Genomic DNA, 25,833 nt, shown 5'->3' with positions numbered 1-25,833 from the left:
AGTGCAGGGGCAGTCTTGCATGGCACTCCATGTGACCGGGTGTGGCCTCTTTAACTTCCTCTTTCTTGACCGGCGGTTGTAGGAGACAAAGCGGTTTCTCAGTGGTCCGGGTCATAGGAGGTGGCTAGTGCCCCGGCCATTGGGGTATAAAGGTCCCATTTAATTTCTATCTAGTCCGTAATAAAGGCGCAAGCTATGGAGGACTCTGATATGTTAGAGGGTGCTCCCTCTTTTAAGAAAAACTAATAACTGTGCCTTTTGTGAAGAGGTTCCGGTTGATCCGCCTGCTCAACTTTGTTCCACATGCTTTGATAAAATTCCAATATCTAAAAATAATAAGATATTTAATACAACTGAGCCGTCCACCCCTGAGGGTTCTCCGTCCCGCGAGGTGCGTTCCCTACATTCATCTCCGATTGCACATGCAGCTCCCCAGGGCACTGCTAATCCTCCCACGGAAGGGGCCCTTTGGCCACCAGATTTCGCTGATCAGTTACAAACGGCGGTTTCTGCGGCCCTCAATGCCTTGCCATGCCCTGCTAAGCGCAAGCGAAAGGTGAAACATAGCTATCCGTCCCAGGGGTCATCTACTCCGTTGGATGTCTCTGACAGATTATCCGCTGATGAAGACGACTACAACTCTTCGGATGACGCTCTTTCTGGGTCAGAATCGGCAACATCTAGACCTCCGACTGCGGAAGAGCCAGAATTTAAATTTAAGATGGAGCATTTGCGCTTTCTGCTGAAAGAGGTGCTTTCTACGCTAGAGGTTCCTGAACCGAAACTGCCGGAGAAACCTTCGATCCCTAAGCTAGATAGGGTTTACGAGGACAGGGTGGTGCCTCAGACCTTCCCAGTCCCCATTAAGATGGCTAATATTATTAAGAACAAATGGGAGAAACTTGGCTCGTCCTTTTCCCCCTCTACTTCTTTTAAAAAACTGTTCCTCGTTCCGGACTTGCAGCTTGAGCTGTGGGGGGCCATTCCTAAGGTGGATGGTGCTGTTTCCACGCTCGCTATGCAAACAACTATCCCGCTCGAAGATAGCTCTTCGTTCAAGGAGCCCATGGATAAAAAATTGGAGTCCATGTTGAGAAAGATGTTTCAGCTCACAGGGTTCACAGCAGTCGCTGCGGTGGCTGGAGCTGCTACCTACTGGTGTGATGCTCTGTCAGCTGTGGTCGAGGTGGAGACTCCCCTTGAGAAGATACAGGATCGAATTAAGGCCTTAAGGGTAGCTAGTTCATTCATCTGTGATGCAAATATGCAGATTATTTGCCTGAATGTCAAGACATTAGGTTTTTCTGTTCTAGCCTGTAGGGCTCTGTGGTTAAAGTAGTGGTCTGCTGACATGACTTCCAAGTCTAAATTACTATCCCTCCCATTTCAGGGGAAGGTTCTTTTTATTCCAGGCCTAGACTCTATCATATCCACGGTCACTGGTGGCAAGGGTGCTTTCCTACTGCAGGAAGAATAAGCCTAAGGGGTCTACTTTTCGTCCCTTTCGTTTGGACAAGTCCCAACGCCAGCAGCCTGCCGTGAAAACCGAGCGGTCCAAGGGTTCTTGGAAGCTAGCTCAATCTTGGAACAAAGCTAAGCAGAGCAAGACAAAATCATCATGAAGGGGCGGCCCCCAATCTGTCTCTGGATCGCGTAGGGGGCAGACTATCTCTTTTCGCGGAGGCTTAGATAAGAGACGTTCAGGACCATTGGGTTCTGGAGGTTATTGCCCAGGGTTACAGGACGTCTTTCTAGAATGTGTGAGGGATCTCTCCTCTCTGAGTAATAATTTCAGTCCCTCTAGCAGAAAGAGGTCTGGGGTTTTATTCAAACCTTTTCATGGTTCTTAAAGAAGGAGAGCACGTTTCGCCCGATTCTAGACCTAAAGTGCCTAAACAAGTTTCTGTCTGTCCCATCGTTCAACATGGAAATGATCTGGTCTATTCTGCCCCTAGTTTAAGAGGGACAGTTCATGCCTACAATAGATTTGACGGATGCTTACCTTCATGTACCAAGGATCACTTCAGGTTCTTAAGATTTGCATTTCTGGACCAACACTTCCAGTTTGTGGCCCTACCATTCGGTCTGGCGACTGCCCCAAGAGTCTTTATGAAGGTTCTGGGAGAGCTGCTAGCGGTGGCGAGAGCCAGAGGTATTGCAGTGGCTTCTTATCTGGACGACATCCTGGTCCAGGCTTCGTCCTGTAGTCTCGCGGAGGACCATTCGAGGGCTCTTCTTCTTCTCCTTCGATCTCATGGATAGAAGATAAACGTAGGAAAGAGCTCCCTGGTTCTCAGCAGCATAGTGGAATTCCTGGGTACGATAATAGATTCCATATCCATGAAGATATTCCTGACAGATTAGAGACGTTGCAAGATTGCATCCAGCTGTCTTGCCCTTCAGACCTCCTCAAGGTGATCTGTGGCCAGGTGTATGGATGTGATTGGGCTCATGATATCCAGCATAGATGCCATTCCATACACCAGGTTCCATCTCAGAACTCTTCAGTTGTGCATGTTGAGACAATGGAACAGCGATCACTCAGATCTATCTCAACAGATCTCTCTGGATAACCGAACGAGGAATCCCTCTCTTGGTGGATCCGTCCAGGACAACTGTCCCAGGGGACATCCTTCTTGAGACCATCCTAGGAGATTGTGACCACGGACGCAAGTCTGTCAGGATGGGGAGCTGTTTGGGGTGCCAGGAAGGCACAGGGCACATGGACTCGAGAGGAGTCGATTCTACCGATCAATATTCTGGAACTTCGAGTGATATTCAATGCTCTGAGGGCTTGGCCCCCTTGGGGTCATTCCGATTCATCAGATTCCAGTCGGACAACATTACCTCGTGGCTTACATCAACCATCAGGGGGGAACGAGAAGCTCCCTAGCCATGAGGAAAGTATCTAGGATTCTGTAATGGGCAGAGACCCACAACTGTTCGCTATCAGCGATCCACATTCCTGGTGTGGACAACTGGGAAGCAGATTTTCTCAGAAGACAATCGTTTCATCCAGGAGAATGGTCTCTCCATCCCAAGTTATTCGAGGAGATCTGCAACAGATGGGGAATGCCGAAGATAGCTCTCATGGCATCCAGACTCAACTTCAAGCTACCCAAATACGGGTCGCGGTTCAGGGATCCCCAGGCAGAGCTGATAGATGCCTTAGAGGTGCCTTGGGAGTTCAACCTGATTTACATTTTACCTCCGTTGCCACTTCTACCTCAAGTAGTGTTTTAAACAAAGGAGAGAGTAAAGGGTGGACATAACTTGAGCACTCATAGAAGACAATTACATATAAGTAGTGTTAGGAAACTCCAAGCAAGAAGGTTGCCAGAAGGGAGGGGATCAGTGAATTTAAAATTTAGCGTTTATTAAGTATATAGTTAAAAAACTTAACAGTATAAGTGATGTCTACAATTTACACACAAAGCACATAAAAACAACATTTATGCTTACCTGATAAATTTCTTTCTCTTGTGGTGTATCCAGTCCACGGGTTCATCCATTACTTGTGGGATATTCTCCTTCCCAACAGGAAGTTGCAAGAGGACACCCACAGCAGAGCTGTCTATATAGCTCCTCCCCTAACTGCCACTCCCAGTCATTCGACCGAAGACAAGCAAGAAAAAAGGAGAAACTATAGGGTGCAGTGGTGACTGTAGTTTAAAAAATAAAAAAACACCTGCCTTAAAGTGACAGGGCAGGCCGTGGACTGGATACACCACAAGAGAAAGAAATTTATCAGGTAAGCATACATTTCTCTTGTTAAGTGTATCCAGTCCACGGATCATCCATTACTTATGGAATATATTCTCTTTCCCAACAGGAAGTTGCAAGAGTCCACCCACAGCAAAGCTGCTATATAGCTCCTCCCCTAACTGCCATATTCAGTCATTCTCTTGCAAGCCTCAACATAGATAGGAGGTCGTGAGAGTCTGTGGTGATTTATACTTAGTTTATTCTTCAATCAAAAGTTTGTTATTTTTAAATGGCACCGGAGTGTGCTGTTTTTCTCAGGCAGTATTTGGAAGAAGAATCTGCCTGCGTTTTTCTATGATCTTAGCAGACGTAACTGAGATCCATTTGCTGTTCTCACACATTCGGAGGAGTGAGGTACTTCAGAGGGGGAATGGCGTGCAGGTTTTCCTGCAAATAAGGTATGTGCAGTAAAATATTTTTCTAGGAATGGAATTGACTAAGAAAATACTGCTGATACCGAAGTAATGTAAGTAAAGCCTTAAATGCAGCGATAGCGACTGGTATCAGGCTTATTAATAGAGATACATACTCTTATAAAAATGTGTTTTAAAACGTTTGCTGGCATGTTTAATCGTTTTTTAACGTACATTGGTGATAACACTGTAATGTTGGTATAGCCTTAAATGCAGTAAAAGCGACTGGTATCAGGCTTATTAATAGAGATACATACTCTTGTAAAAATGTGTTTTAAAACGTTTGCTGGCATGTTTAATCGTTTTTAACATATGTTTGGTGATAAAACTTATTGGGGCCTAAGTTTTTTCCACATGGCTGGCTTAAATTTTGCATAGAAACAGTTAACTGAAGCTTCCCACTGTTGTAATATGAGTGGGAGGGGCCTAATTTAGCGCTTTTTTGTTCAGTTAAAATTACAAAATGAATTATCCAGATTCCCTCAGCAGTCCCATGAATACTACAGGACATTTCTAAAGGGCTAAAAAGACTTCCAAAATCGTTTATAGGGAAGGTAATCCACAGCTCTGCTGTGGCAGTTTTGTTGTGTATGTTTTTTAAAAACGTCTATGTCGTTTTTTTGATCTGTTTTTTGCATTAAGGGGTTAATCATCCATTTGCAAGTGGGTGCAATGCTCTGTTACCTTATTACATGTACTGTAAAAATTTCGTTTGTTTTACTGCCTTTTTTCACTGTTTTTCAAATTTTGACAAAATTTGTTTCTCTTAAAGGCACAGTAACATTTTATATATTTGCTTGTTAACTTGATTTAAAGTGTTTTCCAAGCTTATTAGTCTCATTATTAGTCTGTTCTAACATGTCTGACATAGAGGAAGCTCTGTGTTCATTATGTTTTAAAGCCATGGTGGAACCCCATCTTAGAATGTGTACCAGATGTACTGATTTCATGTTAAACAATAAAGATCATTTTTTGTCTTTAAAAACATTATCACCAGAGGATTCTGTCGTGGGGGTAGTTATGCCGACTAACTCTCCCCACGTGTCAGACCTTTTGACTCCCGCTTTAGGGACTCACGCTCAAATGGCGCCAAGTACATCAAGGGCACCCATAGCGTTTATTTTACCAGGGGATTCTGTCGAGGGGAAAGTTATGCCGATTAACTCTCCCCACGTGTCAGACCCTTCGACTCCCGCTTCAGGGACTCACGCTCAAATGGCGCCAAGTACATCAAGGGCGTCCATAGCGTTTATTTTACAAGACATGGCAAAGGTGGTGTATAATACTCTGGCAGCAGTATTAGTCAGACTACCTGAAATTAAAGGAAAGCAGATAGCTCTGGGGGTAGATACAGAGCACACAGACGCTTTAAGAACCATGTATGATACTACCTCACAATATGCTTAGTCTATGGGTGATTTTTTTGTCTCAGGGAAGATGATTTAATCTGATTCTGATATTTCTACATTTAAAATTTATGCTTGAGAACCTCCACTTGTTGCTCAGGGAGGCTTTGGCTGCTCTGAATGAATGTGTACAATCGCAGGGCCAGAGAAATTGTGTAGACTGGATAAATAATATGCAGTGCCGGTGTGTACTGATGTTTTTCCAATACCTAAAGAGGTTTACTAAAAAATTTTTTAATAAGGAATGGGATAGACCAGGTGTGCCTTTCTCTTCCCCTCCTATTTTTTAGAAGAATGTTTTCTAATAGTTACCACCACACGGGACTTCTGGCAGACAGTTCCTAAGGTGGAGAGAAGAGTTTCTACTCTAGCTAAGCGTACCACTACCTCTGGCGAGGACAGTTGTGCTTTTTAGATTCAATGGATAAAAAATGTTTATTCAACAGGGTTTTTATCCTGCAGCCCCTTGCACACATTGCTTCTGTCACTGCTGCTGCGGCGTTCTGGGTTGAGTCTCTTGATGAGGCTTTACAGTTAGCGACTCCATTGGATGAATATATTTGACAAGCTTATGCTAGCCAATTCCTTTGTTTTCTGATGCCTTTGTTCATTTGACTAGACTAACGGCTAAGAATTCTGTTTTTTACTATACTGGCGCGCAGAGCGCTATGGCTTATATCATGGTCAGCTGTCGTGACTTTAATAAATAAGCTACTTAACTTCCCTTCAAGGGGCAGACCCTATTCGGGCCTGGTTTGAAGGAGATTATTGCTTATATCACTGGAGGAAAAGGTCATGCCCTTCCTCAGGATAGGAATCAAGGGCCAAAAAAGGTCTAATTTTCGTGCCTTTTAAAACTTCAGGGCAGGTGTGGCATCCACTTCCTCTAAGGCAAAACAAGAGGGAATTTTTGCTCAGTCCAAGGCGGTCTGGAGACAATTGGACCTGGAACAAAGATAAGCAGGCCAAGGAGCCTGCTGCTGCCTCTAAGGCAGCATGAAGGAACGGACCCCTATCCGGTAACGGATCCTATAGGGGGCAGACTTTCATTCTTCGCCCGGGCGTGGGCAAGAGATGCCCAGGATCCCTAGGCATTGGAATTTATATCCCAGAGATATTTTCTGGATTTCAAAGATTCCCCCCCCCCCCCCAAAAAAAAAAAAAAAAAAAAAAGGGGGAGATTTCGCCTTTCACAATTATCTGCAAACCAGATAAAGAAGGAGGCATTCTTACATTGTGTACGAGATCCATCCAGTTCCAAGAGAGGAACAGGGACAGAGTTTTTACTCAAATCTGTTTGTGGTTCCCAAGGTGAGGGAACCTTCAGACCTATTTTGGATCTAAAGATCTTAAACAAATTCCTCAGAATTCCGTCATTTAAGATGGAAACTATTCGTACCATCTTAACTATGATCCAGGAGAGTCAATAGAGGACTACAATGGATTTGAAGGATGTTTATCCTCACATGGTGATGCATAAAGATCACCTTCGTTTTTCAGGTTTGCCTTTCTAGACAGGCATTACCAGTTTGTAGCTCTTTCCTTTGGGATATCTACAGCCCCAAGAATCTTTATGGAGGTTCTGGGGTCGCTTTGGCGGTCCTTAGGCCGCGGGGCATAGAAGTGGCCCCTTAGTTAGACGACATCCTGATACAGGCGTCAAAAATCCAAATTGCCAAGTCTCATACGGACGTAGTACTGGCATTTCTGAGATCACATGGGTGGAAAGTGAACAAGGAAAGAGTTCTCTATCCCCAATCTCAGGGGTTTCCCCCCTAGGGACTCTGATAGATTCTGTAGAAATGAAAATTTACCTGACGGAGTCCAGGTTGTCAAAGTTTCTAAATTTCTGCCGTGTTTTTCATCCCATCCGCGCCCTTCGGTGGCTCAGTACATGAATGAAATCGGCTTAATAGGTAGCGGCAAGGGACATAGTACCGTTTGCACGTCTACATTTCAGACCGCTGCAACTATGCATGCTCAGTCAGAGGAACGGGGATTACACAGATTTGTCCCCTGTTGAACCTGGACCAAGAGACCAGAGATTCTCTTCTCTGGTGACTATGTCGGGTCCATCTGTCCAAAGGTATGACCTTCCGCAGGTCAGATGGGACAATTGTTACAATGGATGCCAGCCTTTTAGGTTGGGATGCAGTCTGGAACTCCCTGAAGGCTCAGGGATAGTGGACTTAGGAGGAGACCCTCCTTCTAATAAATATTCTGGGAGTGATATTCCATGCTCTTCAGACTTGGCCTCAGTTAGCAACTCTGAGGTACATCATACTCAGTCGGACAATATACACAACTGTGGCTTACATCAGCCATCAAGGGGGAACAGAAGTTCCCTAGTGATGTTAGAAGTCTTACAATAATTCACTGGACAGAGACTCACTCTTGTCTATCAGCTATCCATATCCCAGGTGTTGAGAACTGGGAGGTGGATTTTCTAAGTCGTCAGACTTTTCTTCCGGGGGAGTGGGATTTCCTTCGGAGGTCAAGACCAAGCAGGAGAGGGCTTTGGTGTTTTTGACAGCGCCTGCGTAGCCACGCAGGACCTGGTATGCAGATCTGGTGGACATGTCATCCTTTCCATCACGGCCTCTGCTTCTGAGACAGGTCCCTCTACTTCAGGGTCCTTTCAACCATCTAAATAGAATCAATCTGTGATGGACTGCCTGGAGACTGAACGCTTGATGTTATCAAAGCATGGCTTCTCCGAGTCAGTCATTGATACCTTAATACAGACATGAAAGCCTGTCTCTAGGAAAATTGAACATAGATATGGTGTAAATATCTGATTGTTATGAATCCAAGGGTTACTCATGGAGTAAAGCCTGGATTCCCAGGATATTATCTTTTCTCCAAGATGTTTTTGAGAAAAGGGTTGTCAGCTAATTCCTTAAAAGGGACAGATTTTTACTCTGTCTATTTTTTTGCACCAGCGTCTGGCAGGTATTCTAGACGTTCAGGCATTTGGTCAGGCTTTGGTTAGATCCAAGCCTGTGTTTAAAACTGTTGCTCCACCATGGAGCTTAAACCTGGTTCTTAAGGCTCTTCAAGAAGTTCCGTTTGAACCTTTTTTGTTCCATAGATATCAATCTTTATCTTGGAAAGTTCATTTTGGGTAGCTATTTCCTCGACTCGTAGAGTCTCCAAGTTATCTGTGTTACAATGTGATTCTCCTTATCTGGTCCTTCGTATGAATAAGGTAGTCCTGCGTACCAACCTGGGTTTTTTCCTAAGGTGGTATCTAACAAGAACATCACTCAAGAGATAGTTGTTCCATGCTTGTATCCTAATCCTTCCTCAAAGAAGGAACGTCTATTACACAATATTGGACGTGGTTTGTGCTTTAAGGTTTTACTTACAAGCTACTACAGTTTTCATCAAACGTTCACCTTGTTTGTTGTCTATTCTGGACAGAGGAGAGGTCAAAAGACTTCAGCAGCCTCTCTGTCTTTTTGGTTAAAAAGCATAATTCATTTAGCTTATGAGACTGCTGGACAGCAGCCTCCTGAAGGGATTGCAGCTCATTCTACTAGAGCTGTGGTTTTCACTTGGGCCTTTTTTAAATGTGGCTTCTGTTGAACAGATTTACAAGACGGAGTCTTGGTCTGCGCTTCATACTTTTTCAAATTTAACAAATTTGATACCTTGCTTCTTCGGAGGCTATTTTTGGGAGAAAGGGTTTGTTTTACAGGCAGTGGTAACTTCCGTTTAGTACCTGCCTTGTCCCTCCCATCATCCGTGTACTTTAGCTTTGGTATGGGTATTCCATAAGTAATGGATGATCTGTGGACTGGATACACTTAACAAGAGAAAACATAATTTATGCCCACCTGATAAATTTATTTTTCTTGTAGTGTATCCAGTCCACGGCCCGCCCTGTCACTTTAAGGCAGGTAATTTTTTCATTTGAACTACAGTCACCACTGCACCCTATGGTTTTTCCTTTCTCTGTATGTTTTCGGTCGAATGACTGAATATGGCAGTTAGGGGAGGAGCTATATAGCAGCTTTGCTGTGGGTGGACTCTTGCAACTTCCTGTTGGGAAGGAGAATATATTCCATAAGTAATGGATGATCCGTGGACTGGATACACTACAAGAGAAATAAATTTATCAGGTAAGCATAAATTATGTTTTTGTTTTCTCTTGTAAGGTGTATCCAGTCCACGGGTTCATCCATTACTTGTGGGTTACCAATACCAAAGCTTTAGGACACGGATGAAGGGAGGGACAAGGCAGGAACTTAAACGGAAGGCACCACAGCCTGCAAGACCTTTCTCCCAAAAATAGCTTCCGAGGAAGCAAAAGTATCAAATTTGTAGAATTTAGAAAAAGTATGAAGCGAAGACCAAGTCGCCGCCTTACAAATCTGTTCAACAGAGGCCTCATTTTTAAAAGCCCATGTGGAAGCTACCGCTCTAGTGGAATGAGCTGTAATTCTTTCAGGAGGCTGCTGGCCAGCAGTCTCATAAGCTAAACGGATTATGCTTCTCAGCCAAAAAGAAAGAGAAGATGCCGAAGCCTTTTGGCCTCTCCTCTGTCCAGAATAGACGACAAACAATGCAGATGTTTGATGAAAATCCTTAGTAGCTTGTAAAAAAAAACTTTAAAGCACAAACCACGTCAAGATTGTGTAATAGACGTTCCTTCTTTGAAGAAGGATTAGGACACTGTGACGGAACAACAATCTCCTGATTGATATTCTTATTAGATACCACCTTAGGAAGAAAACCAGGTTTGGTACGCAAAACTACCTTATCTGCATGGAAGATCAGATAAGGGGAATCACACTGTAAGGCAGATAACTCTGAAACTCTTCGAGCCGAAGAGATAGCTACCAAAAACAGAACTTTCCAAGATAAAAGCTTGATATCTATGGAATGCAGAGGTTCAAACGGAACCCCTTGAAGAACTTTAAGAACTAAATTTAAACTCCATGGCAGAGCAACAGGTTTAAACACAGGCTTTATTCTAACTAAAGCCTGACAAAATGCCTGAACGTCTGGAACATCTGCCAGACGCTTGTGCAGAAGAATAGACAGAGCAGAAATCTTTCCCTTTAAGGAACTAGCTGACAATCCCTTCTCCAATCCTTCTTGGAGAAAGGATAATATCCTAGGAATCCTGACTTTACTCCATAAGTAACCCTTGGATTCACACCAATGAAGATATTTACACCATATCTTATGATAGATTTTCCTGGTGACAGGCTTTCAAGCCTGAATAAAGGTATCAATGACCGACTCGGAGAAACCACGTTTTGATAAAATCAAGAGTTCAATCTCCAAGCAGTCAGCCGCAGAGAAATTAGATTTGGATGTTTGAATGGACCTTGGAGTAGAAGGTCCTGCCTCAGCGGCAGAGTCCATGGTGGAAAGGATGTCATGTCCACCATATCTGCATACCAAGTCCTGCGTGGCCACGCAGGTGCTATAAAAATCACCGAAACTCTCTCCTGCTTGATCTTGGCAATCAGACAAGGGAGGAGAGGAAATGGTGGGGACACATAAGCCAGGCTGAAGGACCAGGGCACTGCTAGAGCATCTATCAGCGCTGCCTGGGGATCCCTTGACCTGGACCCGTAACAAGGAAGCTTGGCGTTCTGACGAGACGCCATCAGATCCAGTTCTGGTTTGCCCCATAGTTGAATCAGCTGGGCAAATACCTCCGGATGGAGCTCCCACTCCCCCGGATGAAAAGTCTGCCGACTTAGAAAATCCGCCTCCCAGTTCTCTACTCCTGGGATATGGATAGCTGAGAGATGGCAAGAGTGAACCTCTGCCCATAGAATTATCTTTGAAACCTCCAACATTGCCAGGGGGCTTCTTGTTCCCCCCTGATGGTTGATATAGGCTACAGTCGTGATATTGTCCGACTGAAATCTGATGAACCTGACCGCAGCTAGTTGAGGCCAAGCCTGAGGAGCATTGAATATCGCTCTCAGTTCCAGAATGTTTATCAGAAGGAGGGCTTCCTCCTGAGTCCACGAACCCTGAGCCTTCAGGGAGTTCCAGACTGCGCCCCAGCCCAGAAGGCTGGCATCTGTCGTCACTATAGTCCACTCTGGCCTGCGCAAACTCATTCCCCTGGACAGATGGACCCGAGATAACCACCAGAGACAAGAATCCCTGGTCTCCTGATCCAGATTTAGCAGAGGGGACAAATCTGTGTAGTCCCCATTCCACTGATTGAGCATGCAAAGTTGCAGTGGTCTGAGATGTAGGCGGGCAAACGGAACTATGTCCATTGCCACTACCATTAGGCCGATTACGTCCATACACTGAGCCACTGACGGCCGAGAAGTGGAATGAAGAGCAGGGCAGGAAGTTAGAAGCTTTGATAACCTGACCTCTGTCAGAAAAAAATTCATTTCTACTGAATCTATCAGTGTTCCTAGGAAGGAAACTCTTGTGAGAGGAGAGAGAGAGAACTGTTTTCTTCGTTCACCTTCCACCCGTGAGACCTCAGAAAGGTCAGAACAATGTACGTATGGGACTTGGCGATTTGAAAAGTCGACGCCTGTATCAGAATGTCGTCTAGGTAAGGAGCCACCGCTATGTCCCGTGGCCTAAGAACCGCCAGTAGGGACTCTAGAACCTTCGTAAAGATTCTTGGTGCCGTGGCTAACCCGAAGGGAAGAGCCACAAACTGGTAATGCCTGTCTAAGAAGGCGAACCTGAGGAACTGATGATGATCTCTGTGAATCGGAATGTGGAGATAAGCATCCTTTAAGTCCACAGTAGTCATATATTGACCCTCCTGGATCATAGGGAGGATGGTTCGGATAGTCTCCATCTTGAAGGATGGGACCCTGAGAAATTTGTTTAGGATCTTGAGATCCAAGATTGGTCTGAAAGTTCCCTCTTTTTTGGGAACTATAAACAGATTTGAATAGAAGCCCTGCCCCTGTTCCTCCCTTGGAACTGGGTGGATCACTCCCATAACCAGTAGGTCTTGAACACAACGTAAGAATGCATCTCTCTTTATCTGGTTTACAGATAATTGTGAGAGATGAAATCTCCCCTTTGGAGATGAAGCTTTGAAGTCCAGAAGATATCCCTGGGAAACAATCTCTAATGCCCAGGGATCCTGGACGTCTCTTGCCCAAGCCTGGGCGGAGAGAGAAAGTCTGCCCCCTACTAGATCCGGTCCCGGATCGGGGGCTACTCCTTCATGCTGTCTTAGAGGCGGCAGCAGGTTTTTTGGCCTGCTTCCCCTTGTTCCAAGCCTGGTTTGGTCTCCAGACTGGTTTGGACTGGGCGAAATTTCCCTCTTGTTTTGCATTAGAGGAAGCTGAAGCTGCGCCACTCTTGAAGTTTCGAAATGAACGAAAATTATTCTGTTTGGTCCTTAATTTATTGGACCTATCCTGAGGAAGGGCGTGACCTTTTCCTCCAGTAATATCAGAAATGATCTCCTTCAGGCCCAGCCCGAATAGGGTCTGTCCTTTGAAGGGGATGTTAAGAAGCTTAGACTTTGAAATAACGTCTGCTGACCAGGACTTAAGCCATAGCGCCCTGCGCGCCAGAATGTCAAAACCTGAATTCTTAGCCGTTAGGAATTAGCTAACTTGAGAGCTTTAATCCTGTCTAAAATATCATCTAACGGGGTCTCCACCTGTAGAGCCTCCTCAAGAGACTCGAACCAAAAAGCCGCTGCAGCAGAAACTGGGGCAATGCATGCAAGAGGCTGGAGAATAAAACCTTGATGGATAAAAATTTTCTTGAGGAGACCCTCCAATTTTTTATCCATAGGATCTAAGAAAGCACAACTGTCCTCGACGGGGATAGTTGTACGCTTAGCTAGGGTAGAAACAGCACCCTCCACCTTAGGGACTGTCTGCCTCGAGTCCCGTATAGCGACATCTATGGGAAACATTTTTTAAAAGCAGGAGGGGGAGAGAACGGAACACCTGGTCTATCCCATTCCTTAGTAATAATTTCCGAGAACCTCTTAGGGACTGGAAAGACATCAGTGTAAACAGGCACTGCAAAGTATTTGTCCATTTTACACAATTTCTCTGGAACTACAATGGGATCACAGTCATCCAGAGTCGCTAAAACCTCCCTGAGCAATAAGCGGAGGTGTTCAAGCTTAAATTTAAAGGCTGTCATTTCAGAATCGGACTGAAGTATCGTCTTCCCTGAATCTGAAATCTCACCCTCAGATAGCAACTCCCTTGCCGCTGCTTCGGAGTATTGTGAGGGTATATCAGACATAGCTACTAAAGCGTCAGAAAGCTCTGTATTTCTCGCTTTCCTTGTAACCCTGGCAGTTTGGACAATACCTCTGTGAGGGTATTAGTCATAACTGCCGCCATGTCTTGTTAGGTAAACGCATTGGACGTGCTAGATGTATTTGGCATCACTTGAGTGGGAGTTATAGGTTTTGACACATGGGGAGAGCTAGATGGCATAACCTCCCTTTTGTCAGTCTGAGAAACCTCTGGTGATAAATCTTTAAATGCCAAAATATGGTCTTTATAATTTATAGAAATTTCAGTACATTTGGTACACATTCTAAGAGGGGGTTCCACAATGGCTTCTAAACATATTGAACAAGGAGTTTCCTCTGTCAGACATGTTTAACAGACTAGTAATGAGACCAGCAAGCTTGGAAAACACTTTAATAAATGTGAAACAGCAATTAAACAAAAACGGTACTGTGCCTTTAAGAGAAAAAAACTATCACATAAACTGCAAAACAGTGTTAAAAAGTAGTAAACTCTTCGAAATTTTTACAGTGTGTATAAGGGACTAAAGCAGCATTGCACCCACTTGCAAATGGATGATTAACCCTTTAGGCCCCAAACCGGATTTGAAAAACGTTAATAAACAGTTAACACCTTGCCACAGCTCTGCTGTGGCTCCTACCTGCCCTCAAATACGATTTAGGGAAGAAATAAGCCCTCTATAGTGGTCCTCAGATGCCAGAGGACACCTTAGGGGAAGCTGGAAGTCTCAGACTGAATAAGAACTGCGCATCTAGGGCGCGAAAATAGGCCCCTCCCACCATGCACTTGATGTCAGAGGGCCTTAAGGAAATACTCCTAGGAGTATCTGACTAGCCATGTGGAAACTAGGCCCCAAAAAAACGATTTATCACCCTCAGAGAAAAAATGTTCTTTCTATATAAGATATAAACCTTTTGACACTAAGAAATATGAGTATAAACATGAATATTACCCTTTTTTGTAAGCATGATCCCAGTCGTTGTTAAATCACTGCATCAGGCTTACCTCAATTATACAAGACTCTGTCAGCATTTTCTAGATCTTATCATCTCTCTAGAAATAAATATACTGAACATACCTCAAAGCAGGTAATCTGCAAACCGTTCCCTCAACTGAAGTCTTTCCCATACTCTTCAGTTATGCGTGAGAACAGCAATGGACCTTAGTTACAAACCGCTAAGATCATCAACCTCCAGGCAGATTCTTCTTCTAATTTCTGCCTGGGAGTAAAACAGTACTACTCCGGTACCATTTAAAAATAACAAACTCTTGATTGAAGGTAAAAACTACACTAAGTCACCACATATCTCTTATACTTCCTATCTTGTCGAGAGTTGCAAGAGAATGACTGGGAGTGGCAGTTAGGGGAGGAGCTATATAGACAGCTCTGCTGTGGGTGTCCTCTTGCAACTTCCTGTTGGGAAGGAGAATATCCCACAAGTAATGGATGAACCCGTGGACTGGATACACCTTACAAGAGAAACTTAGATTAAAAACCAAAGGAAAAGAGTACCAGCATACCTATATGTATTAATCCAAAATTCACAACAGTCACTAAGTATACTATTGTGGGTATAGTGAGCAAATTCTGTCCTGGGAAAAAAGGGGTTCACAAGAAGTGTATGGTAATAAAAATGAATTAATTCCCCCGAGTGCCCACAACAGTGTGTGAACTGTAAAAATATCAAACTAAAGGATAAGACAAATTCAGTTAGATATACACTAAAAAATGCTCACGGATTGTACAATAAACTATCTATAACGAAGGATTGACCTCCAACAACAATTAAATCTATCTAAGTAGATTAAAGCAGTGTAAATCCAACTGAAACGGTCATAAACTTAATTAGAAAAATTAGATAAATTATCATGAATACATAAGTTGGCGTGATAACGCTATAAGGATATATAATATAGTAAGTTCAATGTGTTGAGCAATACATCGTCTAAATACTATAAGTAGTTCATATAAGTGTTGCAAAGTTAAGGTAGCTGGTCTCTAAACATGCCTGATGCGCATTTCGCCGCAACCGGCTTTTTCAAAGGCAAAGCCGAGTGGGTATAACCTTCCTGCTTAAGTGGAGCTGATGAGCCAATCAGGGGCCTGAAAGTATACACACCCCTGCGATTAACCAATCAGACAAGTCCTCTTCTCATTCGATGAGAATAAATCACATGATATCCTTGCGTATGTTGACACATTGGATATGTGAACACGTAATCGTGTATTGTAATTCATTCCAAGGGGAAAAACGAAATTCAGATCGATTATCCGTTAATATACTGAAACAGTTCAGAATTGTTCAATGCACATTACCTTAAAAGCGAGGCTTATATTAGAGGAAAAATGTGTAATAGCATATACGATTAAATATAGTTACATTAGATATGTGAACATATAGTCATATGTTGTAGCTTATTCGATAACAATATTTACTATCTGGTAATCATAGTGCCAAGTGAGGCATGTATGATTGGGCATTACACTTCAAAGCAGATTAAAGGAAATTATGTGTCAATAAAGATATAATAAGAAATAATCACGGAAGGTAATATACTTAAACAAACAGAATACTCATTCCTATATTAAGATCATGCATTTTTTATATATATGTTCATGGTAGTGAACAGATAGCAAATTGGGATGTTGTCAAATACATGTGCTATAGTTTATTTGCATAAATTTTGCTCATTATGTTAATTATGCACGGATATGAAAAGTAGCCATAGTTGGTATCATCATCATATAGTGTGTTGAGTACAGTATTATAGATAGGAGCCATATCCATCCTGTTCATTAAGTCCATTGGGTGTTAAGGTGTTTAACCAAAAGATCCACCTGCATTCAGCCTGTAATAGCATGTTTTCAGCATGTTGAGCAACAGGAGTTAGACTTTTATCTTTCTTTTTATCACTTTCGCAATTCTTGATGCTGTTATGTTCACCTAGTCTAACGCGTAGCTCACGTGTCGTGATTCCTATATATCTCTTGCCACACACACATAAGAGGCAGTACACTACATTTTTGGTCCTACAGTTCGCAAATCCCAACATTCTTTTGTTGTCACCAATAATGGTCTTAAATTCTCTTTCATTTTGAATGTATTTGCAGAAACTGCATGAACCACATGTATAGGTTTCACAAATGTTTTTTCTATTCAGTTTCTTCCTTGTAAAATGGCTCCTTACCAATTTATTGCCAATTGTTGGGGCTCTTCTCCAACTGGTTTTAATTCTGTCACGTATAAAATGGGATAGATCAGTATCTGATTTTAATATCCCACAGTGTCGATTTAATATGTTGCATATGTTTTGGTGGTTGGCATTAAAAGTAGTCACAAACCTTGTTTTCCCATTCAAAGACTTATTTTTCTTTTTAGGACATAAAAGCTGATCTCTGGGGGTTCTCCTTGCTCTTTGGAAGGCTTTCCAAATTACTTGGCGGGTGTAACCTCTTTCTTTCAAGCGCACTAAGTTCTTTGGCTCTTTCATTAAAAACCTCATCATCGGTACAGTTCCTTCTAACTTCTAAATAATCACACCTTTATTAATAACAAAAAAATAATAAAAAGTCAACAAGTCAAATAACAAGCCAGGAGTCAAAACCAGAGCTGGTAGTCAGACGAGCCGAGTCAGGATCCAAAGCGAATAGTCAGACGAGCCGTAATCAGGAACAAGGAAAACAGCAGAGTCAGGAACAAGCCTTGGATCAGGAACCAGGAAGGACGTCAGACAGCCAGGTAATACACAGGAACTCTCACAAACAGGTCTGAGACAACACAAAGGCAAAGCATACTGAACAGAGGCCCTTTAAATAATAAGTGATGACATCACAATTCTGAGACTGCATCCTGTCTCACACAGATGATGCACACCAGTCTGGCCATAAAAGGAAGTGCAGGAAATGAGCAGCATCCCCCACAATGCACCATAGTCAGCAAAAGAGGTGAGTAAAATGGCTGCCAGCAGCAAATGGCAAACAAAACAGGGAAAAAACCCTGACACTTTGCTACCTGTCCAAATTACAAACAGGTCATTTATGTATCTACACCATAGGCTTATGTGTTTCGTATATTCCGAAAGGTTCTCATTAAATACAAATTCTCTTTCCCACCAGCCTAGGTAGATGTTAGCATATGTTGGTGCACATGATGAACCCATTGCCGTGCCCTGTATTTGCAAGTAAAATTTGTCATTGAAAACAAAATAGTTATGTTTTAAAACAAATTTTAAGAGACTGATGATGAAATCATTTTGTTTGTATTTATCTGTAGACTCCATGCTAAGAAAGTATTTGACTGCTTCACATCCATATTTGTGTTTTATTGACGTGTATAAAGATTCCACGTCACGTTATAAGTAAAGTATTTTGTTCAACAGAAAGTTCATTGATCTAGTTCATTGATCTTATTTAGAATGTCCATTGTGTCACGAATAAAGGATGGTAAGGACCCCATACTATGTCCCTTAGGTATAGGTCTAGAAACCTGCTGGCTTGTTCACATAGGCTGCCAATACTGGATACTATCGGTCTTCCAGGTGGTTTCTGTTTTTTTTTATGGACCTTTGGAAGGAGATAGAGTGTTGCCACTTTTGGATTTGTTACATGTAAGAAACGCCATTCTTTCTGACTGATTAAACCTTCCAATTTGGTATTGTCAATCATATTCACGTATTCAGTCCAAAATTGGGTAGTAGGATTTGAAAATAAGTGTTTGTAACATTTCTTGTCCATGGGTTGTCTTTTTGCTTCCAATATATACTCATCTTTATCCCAAATCACAATATTACCACCCTTATCAGATGGTTTCACTATGACATCATCCAATGAATTAATTTCCTTTAGGGTTGTGGCTTCATCTTTATTTATATTGGAGATACTTGTATCTTTGATTAGCAGGAAATCTCTCATCACCATTCTTAAAAATACCTCTATTTGAGGAATTTTATTGAGTGGGGCATGAACTTGGATTTTATATTGAGTTTTTTTATCAAGGAATTCTTCATTTATGGAAATATCACCTTCTTCACTCTCATTCCAAAGTTCTATCAAAATGTCAAGTAGTTCTTCAGTAGCACTATCACCATCTTTTTTAGGGCTAGCTTTCTACAAAATAAATGTAGATCCTTAATTAGTTCGAATTTATATAAGGATGGGGTGGGGGAGAATGACAGTCCTTTGGATAGGATATGTATATGGATAGGGGTTAGAATTCTTTTGGATAGGTTAATCACTTGTAGTTTGTTTTCATTCTCATCTACCATTTTGGTTGTTTGCCCCAGTCCTCTCTTCTCCTGTACCCACTGTCTGTTCGATATGCCCATCTTGATCTGTCTCGCAAGTTTCTGTTCGCCCCCTTTGTCCCTTCTTGTGGGTCTCCTGTCCCTTTGTCTAGGTGATCTGGATCTCTGCCTAAAAAACTGCTGCTGGTTGGTTTATTAATACTATTATCTGAGTCACTGTCTACTAAGGCTGAAGATTCACAATCTGACTGGGTCGTTGTTTTAGAGGGTGGTAGACAGTTCACTGGTCTGCGCCTGGGCTGTTTGTCATCCAAAGTGAATATATTTCCTTTTTCATAATCTTTAATGTCACGTCTCATTTTTGAGCATTTAGTTTGTATTATTTCTTTCTCTCTCTTGTCAAGCTCATCCCTCATTTCTTTATACGCTTGTTTAAATTTATCGAGATCTTCAAATTTTTGTAGTTTTATATTATAATCAGTTATTTCTTTATCAAGTTCTGTCATAACCTCAGTTTCGTAATCTGATAGAATAGCTACTAGTATATCCGAGCAGTTGATCAGAGCCTGTTCCCATCTATCCTTATAGGAATCAATGTGAAAGGAGAATGTAGGGAATAGTCTCACTCGTAAACCCCTGGGAGTGATATGTTTAGCTAAGTATTTATCATATGAGCTTTTGTTCCAGAAAGAGCGTGTATGTTTTTTGATTAAATATCCTAAAGATTTTAAACCTTCTTCCCAATTGTCAATATCAGTTGTAGTGAGTTTTTCATTATTACAAAGTGATCCAAATGTTTTATCAATGTCTTTCAGACTTTGTTCTTGTCTGTTTTTGAAATCAAGTGATAGATTAGAGGATGTCATGTTGGTCTTAGTTAATTATCAATATGGAAAAGACCCAGAAATGTTGTCATAAACAGCTAGAATAAATGTTTGAAAACTTAAAAAGGATAGGGAACAATGATTCTTATATAAACCCCATAAGTAGAAATTATTATTATATAGCCAGTTTGAAGTACCCCCTTCAGTAAAGAGGGGGGTTCAAAGTTGGTAAAGGGTGACCATCACCTATAATTACTATCATCAATAAATGGGGGGTGCTCAATGTCCAATTAAAGTTATTTTAAACAAAGGAGAGAGTAAAGGGCGGGCATAACTTGAGCACTCATAGAAGACAATTACATATAAGTAGTGTTAGGAAACTCCAAGCAAGAAGGTTGCCAGAAGGGAGGGGATCAGTGAATTTAAAATTTAGCGTTTATTAAGTATATAGTTAAAAAACTTAACAGTATAAGTGATGCCTACAATTTACACACAAAGCACATAAAACTTAGATTAAAAAACAAAGGAAAAGAGTACCAGCATACCTATATGTATTAATCCAAAATTCACAACAGTCACTAAGTATACTATTGTGGGTATAGTGAGCAAATTCTGTCCTGGGAAAAAAAAGAGGTTCACAAGAAGTGTATGGTAATAAAAATATCAAACTAAAGGATAAGACAAATTCAGTTAGATATACACTAAAAATGCGCACGGATTGTACAATAAACTATCTATAGCGAAGGATTGACCTCCAACAACAATTAAATCTATCTAAGTACAATACTGGAGCAGTGTAAATCCAACTGAAACGGTCACAAAGTAAACTTAATTAGAAAAATTAGATAAATTATCATGAATACATAAGTTGGCATGATAACGCTATAAGGATATATAATATAGTAAGTTCAATGTATTGAACAATACATCGTCTAAATCCTATAAGTAGTTCATATAAGTGTTGCAAAGTTAAGGTAGCTGGCCTCTAAACACGCCTGATGCGCATTTCGCCGCAACGGGCTTTTTCAAAGGCTAACCCGACTGGGTATAACCTTCCTGCTTAAGAGGAGCTGATGAACCAATCAGGGGGCTGAAAGTATACACACCCCTGCGATTAACCAATCAGACAAGTCCTCTTCTCATTCGATGAGAGTAAATCACATGATATCCTTGCGTATGTTGACACATTGGATATGTGAACACGTAATCGTGTATTGTAATTCATTCCAAGGGGAAAAACGAAATTCAGATCGATTATCCGTTAATATACTGAAACAGTTCAGAATTGTTCAATGCACATTACCTTAAAAGCGAGGCTTATATTAGAGGAAAAATGTGTAATAGCATATACGATCAAATATCGTTACATTAGATATGTGGACATATCCTCTTAAGCAGGAAGGTTATACCCAGTCGGGTTAGCTTTTGAACAAGCCGGTTGCAGCAAAATGCGCATCAGGCGTGTTTAAAGGCCAGCTACCTTAACTTTGTAACACTTATATGAACTACTTATAGGATTTAGATGATGTATTGTTCAACACATTAAACTTACTATTTCTAATTTTTCTTATTAGGTTTACTTTGTGACCGTTTCAGTTTGATTTTCACTGCTCCAGTATTGTACTTAGATAGATTTAATTGTTGTTGGAGATCAATCCTTCATTATAGATAGTTTATTGTACAATACGTGAGCATTTTTTAGTGTATATCTAACTGAATTTGTCTTATCCTTTAGTTTGATATTTTTACAGTTCACACACTGTTGTGGGCACTCTGGGGAATTAATTAATTTTTATTACCATACACTTCTTGTGAACCCCTTTTTTTCCCAGGACAGAATTTGCTCACTATACCCACAACAGTATACTTAGTGACTGTTGTGAATTTTGGATTAATACATATAGGTATGCTGGTACTCTTTTCCTTTGGTTTTTAATCTAAGTTTTATGTGCTTTGTGTGTAAATTGTAGACATCACTTATACTGTTAAGTTTTTTAACTATATACTTAATAAACGCTAAATTTTAAATTCACTGATCCCCTCCCTTCTGGAAACCTTCTTGCTTGGAGTTTCCTAACACTACTTATATCTAATTGTCTTCTATGAGTGCTCAAGTTATGTCTGCCCTTTACTCTCTCCTTTGTTTAAAATAACTTTAACTCGACATTGAGCACCCCCATTTATTGATGATTGTAATTATAGGTGAATGTCACCCTTTACCAACTTTGAACCCCCCTCTTTACTGAAGGGGGTACTTCAACCTGGCTATATAATAATAATTTCTACTTATGGGGTCTATATAAGAATCATTGTTCCCTATCCTTTTTAAGTTTTCATACCTCGAGTAGTGGCTCGCATCAAGCAGGAGTAAGCTTTGGCTATTCTGATTGCGCCGTCGTGGCCGCGGAGGCCGTGGTTTGCGGATCTGGTGGGGATGTCATTGTCTCCTCCATGGAGGTTACCTTGTCACAGAGATCTGCTGGTTAAGGTTCCCTTTCTACACCAAAATCTCGATTATCTGAGGCTGACTGCGTGGAGATTGAACGCCTAGTCCTAGCCAAGAGAGGATTTTCTGAGAGAGTGATTGATACTCTCATTCAAGACAGGAAACAGGTCAGGTTTCGCATCTATCATAAGGTGTGGAGGACCTACTTGTCCTGGTGTGAGGAACGTGGATATCCCTGGCATAAGGTTAGGGTATCCAGGATTCTTTCCTTTCTCCAGAATGGGTTGGATAAGGGTCTTGCCGCCAGTTTCTTAAAGGGACAGATTTCGGCTTTATCTGTACTGTTACACAAGAAGCTTGTGGAGATTCCTGATATTCAGTCCTTGGTTCAGGCTCTGTCTATGATCAGGCCCGTCTTTAGAAATTCTGCTCCGCATTGGAGCTTAAACTTGGTACTTAAGATTTTGCAGAGGGTTCCGTTGGAGCCTATGCATTCTCTTGACATTAAAATTCTTTTCTGGAAGGTTCTATTCCTACTCGCTATTTCATCGGCACGCAGAGTCTCTGAGTTGGCGGCTTTTCAATGTGAGCCTCCTTACCTGGTTTTTCACGCCAATAAGGCTGTTCTTCACACTGGATTGGGTTTTCTTCCCAAAGTTGTGTCGAATCGTAACATAAATCAGGAAATAGTAGTTCCTTCCTTGTGTCCTAACCCTTCTTCGTCAAAGGAAAGGTTGCTTTATAATTTGGATGTGGTTCGAGCCTTGAAGTTCTATCTTCAGGCCAAGAAAGAATTTTGACAGACTTCGTTTTTTTTGTCGTGTATTCGGGGAAGCGCAGGGGGCAGAGGGCCTATTCCACATTCCTATCTTTTTGGTTGAGGAGCATTATCCGTTTGACCTATGATACAGCGGGACATAAGCCTCCTCAGAGGATTACGGCTCACTCAACTAGGGCTGTGGCCTCTTCTTGGGCCTTTAAGAATGAGGCTTCTATGGAGCAGATATCTAAGGCGGCTACTTGGTCCTCCTTACATACTTTTGCTAAATTTTACAAATTTGATGTCTTTGCTTCGGCGGAACCAACTTTTGGGAGAAAGGTTCTGCAGGCTGTGGTGCCCTCAGATATGGGTCCGCCTTCTTTTTTACACTCCCGTTTTTTTCATTCAGTGTCCTCTAGAGCTTGGGTATTTGTTTCCCACAAGTAATGAATGAAGCCATTAAGATGGAAAGAATAAATTATGCTTATCTGATAATTTCATTTCCATCTGTGGGAGGAGAGTCCACGGCTCCCGCCCGTTTCTCCTGTGGGCGGACCTAAATTTATTTTTATTCTTCTGGCACCATTTTTCCCCTTTTATTTCTCCTACTGTTCCTTGTTCCCTTGGCAGAATGACTGGGGGATGAGGGGAGTGGGGGAGGTATTTAAGCCTTTGGCTGGGGTGTCTTTTGCTCCTCCTGGTGGCCAGGTTCTTAATTCCCACAAGTAATGAATGAAGCCGTTGACTCTCCTCCGACAGATGGAAATGAAATTATCAGGTAAGCATAATTTGTTTTTCTGGATCTTTTTGAAAATGCTCTGAATTGTTCAGTTTCTTGTCTAATAAGTTCCATGATACTTTAAATATTTGCCTTGTGTTTTGAGGTTTTGCTCCCTCTATTGGGATTATGTTGCATCTGAATATCCAAGTTTGTAGGTATTTCTTATGGTTACACTTTCTATGAGAAACAAAAAGTTATCTGAAATTGATTAATATTTCTGTGCAAGGGCAATTTAATGTTTTTAAAGCTCTCATTGAGTTCCTTGCTGGCCTGTTAATCCTTTGAGGATGATCATGTTTATGCTTATATTCAAATCCAGATTTATTTTGTTGATGGATTTCAGATGGGAAAGGTGTCCACTCTTGTAGCTTTGTGTCTTTGCTTGTAGCTTTTGGGTTCTGATCTTTAAGCCATTCATAATATCAGATTCACAGATGCCATTTTTTAATTCTGCACTATGATCATTTGCTAATTATATACAGTGCATTTTATACACAATTTAACTGTGATTCCTCAGTGCGGTCAGTGGTGATCATTACCCCACAACGCTTTCTTTATCTTCTTTATATTGAATGATTGATTTTCTAGAGCACATGCATTACTTTTAATGGCGTGCAGATGAAATTGATAGTGATAGGTTTTGATTTGTAATCTGTGATCTACAACCAATAAACGTATCTTGTGTATCTTTACACACACACACACAAAAAAAAAGAGCACATTGATTTGCAGTAATGTTTCGGTGGTCCATATTTATGCCCCCTGGTTACACAGCCAACCTAAATGGATCATAACATACATAAATAGTTTCTTGGTTGTTAATATTACTGAACTAGACTGCATATATTCTCAGATTTTTCATTCTCATGAGAGTAAGCTTATCAATATCTGTTGATGCATATTTGTGTCAAAATAACTGAAAAACTGTGCGAGTGAAAATAACAGAGGAATGGAAGGGAAATCCAAGAATTCTTTCTATCAATGTGTTTTACTTAAGTGTTTGTATATATCTTCTATATTTATATCTCGGTCAGCAGCATATTTATATATGTTTATTTGTATGACAGAAGATATAATGTTCGGGTTGAGGACATTATGCTGAGGAATGTTCCCTTTGTGACTCTTGGTTCCAAATACCGCGATCTTCAAGAGCTGCTGACAAATTCCCGACTGAAGAGTATGGCACTGGTGGAAACAGCAGGTGAGAAATGGTGAGGTTCTGGGGCACTATTGAAACAATTACAAGTGTCAAACTATTTTTCATTTACATAGATTTGCAATAGTAGTGACAGACTATCTCGTACATTTACAGCACAGTCACAAGAACCATAACAATGGCAGCCTACCTGTTACTTTATAGGAAAGCTCTGAGAATACCAGCAGTAACCTTTACAGTGACATTCTTTTTTTCACAAATAAAAAGTGCAGACAAGGCAGTCCCCAGCCCCCTTACACAGACACACTGTGGTCATAGCAGTGCCAATCTCCAGGATTGCTGTCAATTCTTTCCCACTAAACCAGTTTTTAGTTACCATAGCAACTGAGGATGCCTGGTCTCCACAGCGACAAGACAATTTATTCAGTAAAGAATGTATGCTTCATTGCTACCTCCTCTGTGCAGGGTGGTAATCTGTGTGGGGGACATCAGTGGAATATATATAAGCCTTGTAATTCTTCCATTGGAGAGCTAACTACTGTGCATGTTTAAGAAACAACATATATCTCTAAAGTGCAGTAAAACTATACCACTGCCTGGAACAAAAAATGAATGCTCAGCCTAGCACAGCTTATATTTCGCACAGGTTTTAAGAAGTTTAGCTCTGTAAAAAGCTGTCCACTTTTTTATGTACATAGATGTAATTTACTAGAGAATTCCAGACTTTTGATGGTTTATAGTACATATATATATATATATATATATATATATATATATTGTGTATATATATATATATAA

General features: G+C 41.4%; 1 protein-coding gene across 1 annotated transcript in view; it reads left to right on the top strand.

Annotated features, from left to right (window-relative positions):
* CLCN2 (chloride voltage-gated channel 2) overlaps positions 1-25,833 on the top strand; it is a 385,429-nt gene that overhangs the window by 258,150 nt on the left and 101,446 nt on the right. Inside the window, exon 16 of the mRNA XM_053710346.1 lies at positions 24,947-25,080. Coding sequence (XP_053566321.1) covers positions 24,947-25,080 — 134 coding nt within the window. The remainder of the gene's footprint in view (positions 1-24,946; positions 25,081-25,833) is intronic.

This window comes from Bombina bombina, chromosome 4 (assembly GCF_027579735.1).
Source record: "Bombina bombina isolate aBomBom1 chromosome 4, aBomBom1.pri, whole genome shotgun sequence".
In the NCBI taxonomy this organism is placed as follows: Eukaryota; Metazoa; Chordata; class Amphibia; order Anura; family Bombinatoridae; genus Bombina; species Bombina bombina.
This window is presented reverse-complemented; position numbering and strand designations above follow the sequence as displayed.